The sequence below is a fragment of the Saccoglossus kowalevskii genome, chromosome 10, assembly GCF_978046115.1.
Source record: "Saccoglossus kowalevskii chromosome 10, keSacKowa6.1, whole genome shotgun sequence".
Taxonomy (NCBI): Eukaryota; Metazoa; Hemichordata; class Enteropneusta; family Harrimaniidae; genus Saccoglossus; species Saccoglossus kowalevskii.
This window is the reverse complement of record NC_140650.1, coordinates 16,502,551-16,513,139: the sequence shown is the minus strand read 5'-3', so window position 1 is coordinate 16,513,139 and position 10,589 is coordinate 16,502,551. Positions and strand designations below refer to the sequence as shown.

Below are 10,589 nucleotides of genomic sequence, written 5' to 3'. Positions count from 1 at the left end.
ATAACGATTTTCTTTCTAAACAAGCACACAGTCTAACATATCTATAAACTAGGGGATATACTAGTAATCATAGGTATTTGCAGGTGAGAATGAAGGTAAATTTGATTATCTGCCAGAAAATATAAGGCAGAAACTAAAATTGCACAGAGCATGTTGGGTAAAGTGTAGGGAAGGCCAAGAAGCTCCAAGACTCCCACTGAATTAATTTCCAGTAAGGAGCTGCTTGTTTGCATCAATGTAACAACATTTGTTTGCAAAATCAAACAAGGCAAATCTTAGGCGTGCGAGTGTGCTTGTATTTATTATATTTATGTCTCGGAATTAGTAAATGATTTGTAGATGGGAAAATTATGTTGACCTTGCCCAGTAATTCAAATTGAATTAAAGCGCGGTGGTCGTCGCGTAGCGCGTGTTCGAATTTCATGTAAACAAACAATGTATTTTACACGCGTTGTGTACGTCGCTATGAACAGGACGCGGCGCAAAGACACTGCCCTTTGAAGCAGCAGTATATAAGTAGATAACACCACGGGAGAGTTGTTTTGGGCTACGCCCTCGCAACACCCCTCTGCCCCATGGTGTTTCCTATACTTACTCAGTATGACAATTTTAAAATTTAACGAATAAGTGGAAGAAAGGGTCGAAAATGAATAAATGTGCACAGCGATTTTAACTTTTTATGGTACCTGAAAGTTCATCATGGAACATTTCGAATACTAATGTAATTTCGCATTGTCCTGTTTCAGTTCCATAGTTACACTGACACCCTTTAGGAAGGTCTTCGTTGAGCAAATATCGTGTTAGTTCAGAGATAGATTATTATGGTACGCCAGCCTCAACCGAGATTTCGAAATGTGACCTTCAGTTGAGTCCGATAACAAGCAAATGACGTCACCTTAGTTTAATTTTCCATGAACTATTAGTCACACAAAACGGAGAAAATGTGACTGTATCGTGCGATGTACGTGTCACAAGGCTTAACACGCCACTACTATACATCCGAACTTCGGTGTCACCGTAGGGCATCAGATTGGTGTTTAGTGTACGGGGCAGAGACCGGGTGAGGGAAGAGCCAGAAATAAATCCTCGATGTCCTGTGATGATGTCCTATGGTGTTAGTTACTTATATACTGGCTAATTTAATTTAATTTAATTTAATTTGTAGTACTGGGCGAGGTTAACATAATTTCCATATCACCCATCTGTTGTCACTGAGCAGTCTGAAGCCAGGACCACACCTCCACACGACTTCCATGCTTAAAATAATCCTACCTTCTCAACCACATACTTGAATGGCGGCAGTCGTCGTGCCGCGTCCTGTTCGATATGAGACTCATAGCGACGTATGCAACGCCTGTAAAATACATTGTTTATTTACATGAAATTCGAGCACGCACTGCGCGACGACCACCGCGCTTTAAAACTTTCAGGCCAGCCGCTTTTAAGTTAGCAGTGACAATTATGACCAATAACAAGGTGACTTGTTTTTTATCAATGTAAGAAATCACAAGCTACAAAGCGGTATCTGATTGGCTACTCGCGCTGTCGACCGCTTAGCGGCCGATATGTCAAGTAATTGCTTGTAAAAGGGGAAACGTCGATATTTATAAAAAGGTACTTTAATTTTTAATAAGTTAATCATCTCTCTACAAATCATAAAAGCGTAATAACATGACATTACATAGCATTACATTTGTGAGTCAATAAGGAAACTTGAATATGCCCACAATGTAAAATGGACAAAGCCCCCTAACTCAGTGTCAATTTTAGAGACCCGCTCAAATTTGTATTCTGCAGGTAATTTCTTCATTGCCCACCCGTAACGTCAAAATTTGGTTGCGTAAAAAATGGTCAGAGATGGTAATTCACAGTTGTGCAAAGTGGGAAAGAAACTGACCTACATTAACTGACTGTCACGTGTGCAGGTTAACACACTCTGGTTTGAGCTTAGTTCGATGTTCAGTTTGAGCGTACCACAATTACAGTTCTACCATCATATTTGGGAGGATCAGAACAAAATCACAGAAGTACAGACTTAAACTTAAAAATAATGTATACTATTACGTAATAAATAGATAATAGTCTGCCAACTAGGTGCAGCAGTGCGATCTTTTTTTTTATCCGAATTGCATGCAATTAGTAAATAATACCGCAATCGGCAACTTACGCATAATATTTAATCGTTCTAATGACTTGACCGCGGATGACTTGGTCGAAGTCTGCAATACGAGCGAGCAGTTTAATGTTGCACGAAATCTGCAGAGATAATGATCACCACTGTCGACCTTGTGTTGCAAACAGCTCTTCTACGGCAATGATTGCATTATTGAACTAAAACGTGATAAATACAAAACAGTACACCAGATTCGTTTTATGACTTTTCTAACAACAGTTTGTCTGCCTCGTCTACGTAGTCACGGTAACCATTACTATCTATTTTTGAGTCTGAGGGTTTTGTGCATACCATTTCCAATGATGTGACCTGCCGATACTGACGGCGCCACCGACTCCCGAAGCAAGCGTACACAATGCCGTAAGTACTGCCCGTGATCACGATATTTAGAAGCATGTGCCAGCAGAACGCCATTGTCAGGAACATCACGGTATGTTGGTCTTCCCTCGGCCAAGGAATACCGGAAACCGGCTTGTAAATTATGTATGCCATATGAATAAACCAAGTCGCCTGTTGTAATACACAGCCTGTTCGGATAAACCTGAGAAGCCACACTTTTGGGTTCCAGATCTCCGCAGCGCTCGCCGTGGCGCAGCCAAGCGTTGCAATGGTAACCAAGAGATGCGTTGTGTTCTCTAACGTACTCTTCCCGTGGCGATGATTGAGCAACAGGTGTGCCTCGACACCGAACGCAAGGGTCACGAACAGACTCTCCAACATCCCAGCTCGGCGCTCAAGTATTTTCTGACTGATGATGTCCATCAAACCACTCAGTGCGAAAAATGTATACATGGTAAAATGTTGCCAGTTATTCGGGTACTGGAGTACGCCGTCTCTGAACATCGCGAAGTCGTTTACAACAGGCGGATGAAGAAACTCCGCTAAGCCAGCGCCGAACCCGTAGAAAAGTTTCATCACTGCCTCCCACGGCACAGCCTTAAACGCGCTCATCAATTTCCCGTTACTCTGGAAGTGGCCTTTTTGTCTATCCTTGCCATATTTTTCCTGTTGTAACGCATACGCATATTTGATAGACCAGAGTATTCCGAAACTTAAAAAAGCAAGTCCAGGAGAAACGTGTCCTACAAACGAGCCCATATTTTTTGTGATGACTAGTTTAATGAGGCGGGTTATAGTGCCACGAGGCTACAAGAAGCAGAACTAATAATGTGTGCTCCCGGGTGACGATAATCTAACTCGGCTAGGCGTGTTTATCTGATAATGCAAACATAAGTTGTATCTAGGCGCGGGGTCAGGTTCAGTCTATTGTAATTTGATTGTGCTTGCCATCTGCTCTATTAAAAATGAAATGGCGGACTAATACATCGGCTGTGAGGTGATTACTACCCGAAATGCAACCCGTGAGCACTACGCGTTATATGTATGAGTCATTTCCATCACTGTGACGTTAATAATGCTGACAGTACGCGCGCACTATGCGTGGTAGAGTGTACCTTTAATACATCGTTTCGCAATAGGTTTAATTCCATGTTCAATTAAATCAGTAAATATAGTGGCGTTATATACACAAGTACTGGCCATGAGGGGCGATCACGCGTTAATTTTCACAGGCTGTGGCGTGGATACCAACAACACATTGAATTTTGCTGATGTTATTTTAAAGTATGTAGTGTTTTATATATGTAGATAGACATTCCAAACGACAATATCGTGCACCACGAAGTCGCATAACACGTGGGTTCGTCGTGCACTAAACCACACCCATCCATGTAGATATCAAAGTTCATCTCAATAGTTTCCGTTATGTGATGTGTGTTCGTAAGAGCACTCTAAAATTAGATATTTTATGCGGGACGACTGTGTATGTATGTGTAATTGGCGGGTAGTGTAGTTTAAAGTTCGCGTTGGTTATACCTATGACATTGATGTCATGGCCGTCTTTATTAAGGTGTGGTCTAACTGAACACGGAATTGAATTGAATATCTTCTATTATTACTTAAATTAATACCGCGCGCAGCCCATTACTCAAGCTGAAACACCACGTTCTCTTTGGTCGATCGGTACCACGTGTACTCTACAAATCTTAAGGACAATTTTTGAACCGACACAAACAACATTGTACTATGTATGGCAGTGACTCAGCAATATCCTATATTTACACATATAGCTGAAACATCACACCAACTATGAGGCTTTCACGTTTAAAAGTGCAGATTATTTTTGCTGTAAAAATACTTTTTAGCATGTTTTCGTTTGTCGTGTTATGACAAGCGTTCTGCTTGTAACTGAAAAACAATTCAACAAGTGATGATGACGCCCAAACTACGCTGTCGATTTCTTTCCTTTCATACTTCGATATGATATTGTTTAAATAACAGGGCTCGGACGGGAATATTCGCCTAAACATGAGTTCGATTGCGTCTCGTGCATTCCTAATTATTATGTAATAAAGGGTAGTACATCGTCCTAGTATTCCCCAAATAAAACTCGGGCAGTAACATGGAGGCGATGGGAAGTTGTCGACCAATCACAACTGTCAGTCTGAATGATGTACATACGCTTCACGAAATGGAGGATGGTGTCCGCCGGTTTAGATTTGAATAAGCTGGATGTAAAACGAAAACAGTTTGGTTTATAAATCAAATATGTATTTTTTCGAATGTTTGCGCGTCTTCTCCACATGGCTACAATGAAGCATCTGGATGAGAAGGGATTTTAATATACTTGTTTGTCTTCTTCTGCGCACGAGGTTTACTAATGTTCATAAGAGTGACGTCACACATTGCTGTTACAATGAAATGTCGTGATATTTCGGACCGTGCTTCGTTTTGCATTATAATACCATGAAAGTGGAAATGATCGGATACGAATAGATCTTAGACGTAAATGACCACTGAACTCTCGCTGAGAGCGAGATATCCACGAGACTTAGTTTTCACCCCTCATTCTCCCCGTCCTGCTGTAACAAGGATCACGCTCCACCGAGTCCCGCGGCAACCCTTGTAACCACAACACTGTTTATATCGCAGTCTTACAGTATAACCACCATTAGTAATGTTCATATCACAGATTTATAATATTACTAACACTGTTCATATCGCAGATTTATAATATTACTAACACTGTTCATATCGCAGATTTATAGTATTACTAACACTGTTCATATCACAGATTTATAGTATTACTAACACTGTTCATATCACAGATTTATAGTATTACTAACACTGTTAATATCGCAGATTTATAGTATTACTAACACTGTTCATATCGCAGATTTATAGTATTACTAACACTGTTCATATCGCAGATTTATAGTATTACTAACACTGTTCATATCACAGATTTATAACATTACTAACACTGTTCATATCACAGATTTATAATATTACTAACACTGTTCATATCATATCACAGATTTATAGTATTACTAACACTGTTCATATCGCAGATTTATAGTATTACTAACAGTGTTCATATCGCAGATTTATAGTATTACTAACAGTGTTCATATCACAGATTTATAGTATTACTAACACTGTTCATATCACAGATTTATAGTATTACTAACACTGTTCATATCACAGATTTATAGTATTACTAATACTGTTCATATCACAGATTTATAGTATTACTAACACTGTTCATATCGCAGATTTATAGTATTACTAACACTGTTCATATCATATCACAGATTTATAGTATTACTAACACTGTTCATATCGCAGATTTATAGTATTACTAACACTGTTCATATCACAGATTTAGAGTATTACTAGCACTGTTCATATCGCAGATTTATAGTATTACTAACACTGTTCATATCACAGAATTATAATATTACTAACACTGTTAATATCACAGATTTATAGTATTACTAATACTGTTCATATCACAGATTTATAGTATTACTAACACTGTTCATATCACAGATTTATAGTATTACTAACACTGTTCATATCACAGATTTATAGTATTACTAACAGTGTTCAAATCACAGAATTATAATATTACTAACACTGTTCATATCACAGATTTATAGTATTACTAACACTGTTCATATCACAGATTTATAGTATTACTAACACTGTTCAAATCACAGAATTATAATATTACTAACACTATTCATATCACAGATTTATAGTATTACTAACACTGTTCATATCACATAATTATAATATTACTAACACTGTTCATATCACAGAATTATAATATTACTAACACTTTTCACATCACAGATTCACAGTATATAAAACCGATTACATCACAGCCTATATAATCACTGAAACTATTACGTACTCAGTTATTTAATTTGTGAAATGTACTCATCATAACACAATCCATGTTTGATAGATTGCATTCCTGAAGGTAAAAATAAAATATTTCAAATTGATAGTACCGTGTGACCTTTTTGAATTCGTTAAACGGGAAGTAATGTCATACATGATCTCCATAAATGCAGAGAAATGCAATTTACATCTTTTATATATCTTGTCTTGTTCTATACATATTCAACTTTTAATCATTTGATTTTCCAGCAAGGGATTATGTTCAAAATATGACATCACAACATCTATTACGACAAAATAGGAACATGTTTTTATGCATAACTTGAAAAATACTGTTGCGAATTAGTTCAAATTTTCAGTGTACATACTACTTGTGTACATATTTATAATAATGGAATTAGAATGCTACAAGATACAAAATACAAAAGTTATATCCAAAAGATAAAATTCGTTATTTTAGTGGTTGAAAATATATCGCTAGATATTCTACTCTCATCGATAAATTCTTCTTACGCAGCGAAACTGACATATTTCCTAACTTAGTAATATGAACATGAAATTTATGAAACTTTTGAACATATCAATTAGTCTGCATCATCTACGTAGTGATTGTAACTGACACTCCATATTTGAGTTTGGTTATTATACGTCATTCGTACGCGCCGCGTCGCCCGTGATTTACATTTGGCTGAATGCCATTGTCAGTATGTTGGGCCCCGGCCTCTGGTCAACGTTGATCAACAAAAACGTGGAAAATAAGCTTCCAAGAAACATGTCCTGTGATAAGAGTGGCTCGCTAACCGGTGCGATAATTATCGCTAACGGGCGTAGCAGAACTGACCCGTATGAGATCATTATCAGAACAGCCTCGGTAAACATCAAACAAGCTGGTGACTAGTACACGGCAGTACGAACACAATTATAGCACAGCATTCGATAACAGATGGAATCGAAATACACGAAGCCACACCCGTCAACGACATTTGTTCATTCTGTCAGGATGACAATTTAACCTACTTCCATAATCAGGATACCGTCACCTAATTATTAATACTGATAGCACCGAAGGAGTCTGAAATCATCGGGATGGGCGGACGTATCCACTGCACAAATGTCATGCAGACTCCTAACGATCCAATATGCGTGCCGAGATGTAGAAACCTACTAATTAATTCAAAAACAAACATAATTTATCTATTTTACAATAAATTGTACGCCCGCTCATTACATGTAAAAGGTCGTTGACTCAAAACTTAAAACGTTTGAGGTCACCGGCCTATTTTTAATAACATCGTGGTTAAAGTCTAGTGACCATTTGGTTTTACTATTGTTTCCCGTGGCGGGGATTTTATGCCGTATCTCAAAATGTTTGTGGATGACACAGGATTACATATCATGTGTCATGTGACTGATGAGGTTATTCTGAACTACTTTAAAAATTAGTGATGAAAATGCGATTTTTCTTAATAGTGCACTATGAACAGCAAATTATTTAGCTATTTTTCTCAAAATACGGTATTACCACTGTTCGATTTCACGTTACCATAGAAATATAGATTAAAGATTGTTCACAATAAAACACTGATAAATTTTGATTCATTTTTCCCCAAAAACAAAATCCGCGAGTAGGCTTATACCTGTACTTTAATATTAAACATTTTCTAATTCAAAATATAACGAGCATTGAACAAGTTGTAAAGTCGACAAACCTTAGTTAAAAGCTATTGCAATTTTGAGTAACTTCGTCTAAAGTCAAAAATGGAAGTTATAACGTTCGCGAGTGTTCTCAGGTCATGTCCTTTCCATAGGTCTTTGCAATTAAAGTAATAGTATCTCTGCAACGGTTAGCTTTCAGTTTGTGAGTCACGAAGTTATTTTACCCGAATACCTACAAAGAAAAATGCTACCGAACTATAATAATAATATTTGAATTCTCTAGTAATGATACGAACAATTTTATTTTATTGGGGACTATAGAATATGTTTGGGTAATGTTACTAGAGTGAAAGAGTATACGTGATACACTAAAACTTGACGTACCCTAGACGTACTCCTATTGGATGTCTAAAATATTCAACAGGAGCTATGAGATTTGACGCACACTTTGACTTCCTAGTACATATCATGCAAAATCTGGAACTTTTTTCTGTCGATTCCACCTTTTGAAATTATATACCAAATTCGCGGTGTTGCAATGAGTTACTAATTTAACCGTTTTAATGTTTGTGATTACATGTGTATATATTTTGTGTTTACCTAATTATGTATATATACATCTACCATGTTAATATACGTGTACGTCAGTGTCTATGGCCCAAATTATGGATTAAAAAAATAATATCTGTTTTATGTTTGATATAGATGCATTCTCCAAGCATCGCCGACTGGACGCGCTGAAACAGTACTGATTTTGGACCCCAAACCACGCCACCAGCGGCAGAAACCAGACGAGGCATGAAGAATGTCACTCTCCACGCAAGATGGCGCTTCTTCAAATCACCTCTGTCTCAGCTTGAAGATGCATTTATACAAATCTAAGACTAGTAATATATGTATGTATTACTAGTCTGGGTACAAATCAAGGGTTATTGGTAGGGTCAAACCCGAACTATATTTGAATAAAGCGTATTCTGAGTCAATAATATTCTGACGTGGAACTGAAACCAAAGCAGATGGAAGTTATGGAAAGTATATGGGAAGAGAAAGATTTAATAGTTTACTTGCCAACTAGGTATGGACCGCCGTCTTGAATAACCGAACAACACCTGCGTATTGATATGTGGCAAATCATAGCGTGAAAAGTCATGTGTGGCAGAGGTGTTAGCCTGCTGCCTGCGATAAGAACTTTGGGATGGAGAGTGGGAGAATGCCTAAGAACCAAATCCGTAGAACTGCTCGGTTATTCTTTGTTAATGGCAAGAAAAGTCTGACAGGAATATCTTTCGAATACCGTAGCTGTTGTATGTATTACAGTACACATATTACTTGCAAGGCAAACCAGTCTTTGCCGATAATGTAACTTATTGTCAGATGTCTTCGACTTTCATATTATGGTGTTATTGTAGGTCGTTGCTTACAACGTTGAGATTAAAAAAGGTATAGTCATCCGAACTACAATTCGTACACAAAAAAAAAATATGTCAAACATTCATGACAAGGGCAATTTTTGAGCCTTTTACCATTGATTTATATGATTAAAAGACGTCACAATATCTCAAAATTTCGTTCGGTTACATCATAAGGTCATCTCTATTTTCATCATGAAATAGTGTTTATCGCGGATTTCTATAAAAAAAAAATACTAAGACAAATATTTCAAACTGTGTAAACGAATGCCCAAAAGACGACGACTTGTTTCAAAAAAAAGTTTCATAATTTTTTCGCACGTCCTCTGATCTTCCAACCGCGATATGGAGTATAGACATTATACAAATTACTTATTTCATATTCGATACATTGATAAAATAGTTCAAATAGCATTTACCAAACAATGGATAACTTGTATGTATTATTTAGTCTTAGTCGTACTGAACGTTAACCATTGTAAATCGTTTTAATTTCGCTAGAGAATTTTTTTCGGTAATTTCGCGCGTCGGTAAAAATCGCGAATATTTGTAGCACTTAAAGTTTGGTTTGGTCACGTGGCAATCGCAGTTCAGTGCGTAGCTCACTTAAAAAAAAAACACACGAAGGAATACTACTTTGTATGCGGCAAAACACGGATAATATTTTGGGTTCACGTTCTTTTGTACAAAACGTCGCAGTAACTAGTAGTAGTAGTAAAACTCACGCATTTCTTTCTACAACTGGTACTGTAGTATTTTTTGAGAATCTTCCCTCTCTGAACTGACTCTATGCTCTGTGGCATATATGATATCAAGAAGTATTCCATATTTGGCATATTATTTTGGGTTTTAATGATGAAATGTATTTTCATTGTAGTTTATGGAAAACTCTGATTAAACAGTCACCTTATACAGTGTTTCTAAAAAAACAGTGAACAAAAAATGACATGTAGCGTTAACTTATAAATAATAAAATGAATATAAACTATATAGACACAAATATTGTCACTGCTATTCTACGCTTGAATTTCAAACTGTAACAATGGAAACAATAACGAATTCTTGGGTTTTGAAAGAGATCGTATAGTTTTGTTGTTAGAATA

At 37.0% G+C, this 10,589-nt stretch overlaps 1 protein-coding gene across 1 annotated transcript; it reads right to left on the bottom strand.

Annotated features, from left to right (window-relative positions):
- Positions 1-1,603: 1,603 nt before the first annotated feature.
- LOC102801732 (transmembrane protein 45B-like) lies at positions 1,604-3,463 on the bottom strand. Its single transcript, XM_006823795.3, has one exon. It carries the CDS (start codon positions 3,269-3,271, stop codon positions 2,372-2,374), a length of 900 nt encoding a protein of 299 aa, XP_006823858.2. The 5' UTR covers positions 3,272-3,463; the 3' UTR covers positions 1,604-2,371.
- Between the last annotated feature and the right edge of the window lie 7,126 nt (positions 3,464-10,589).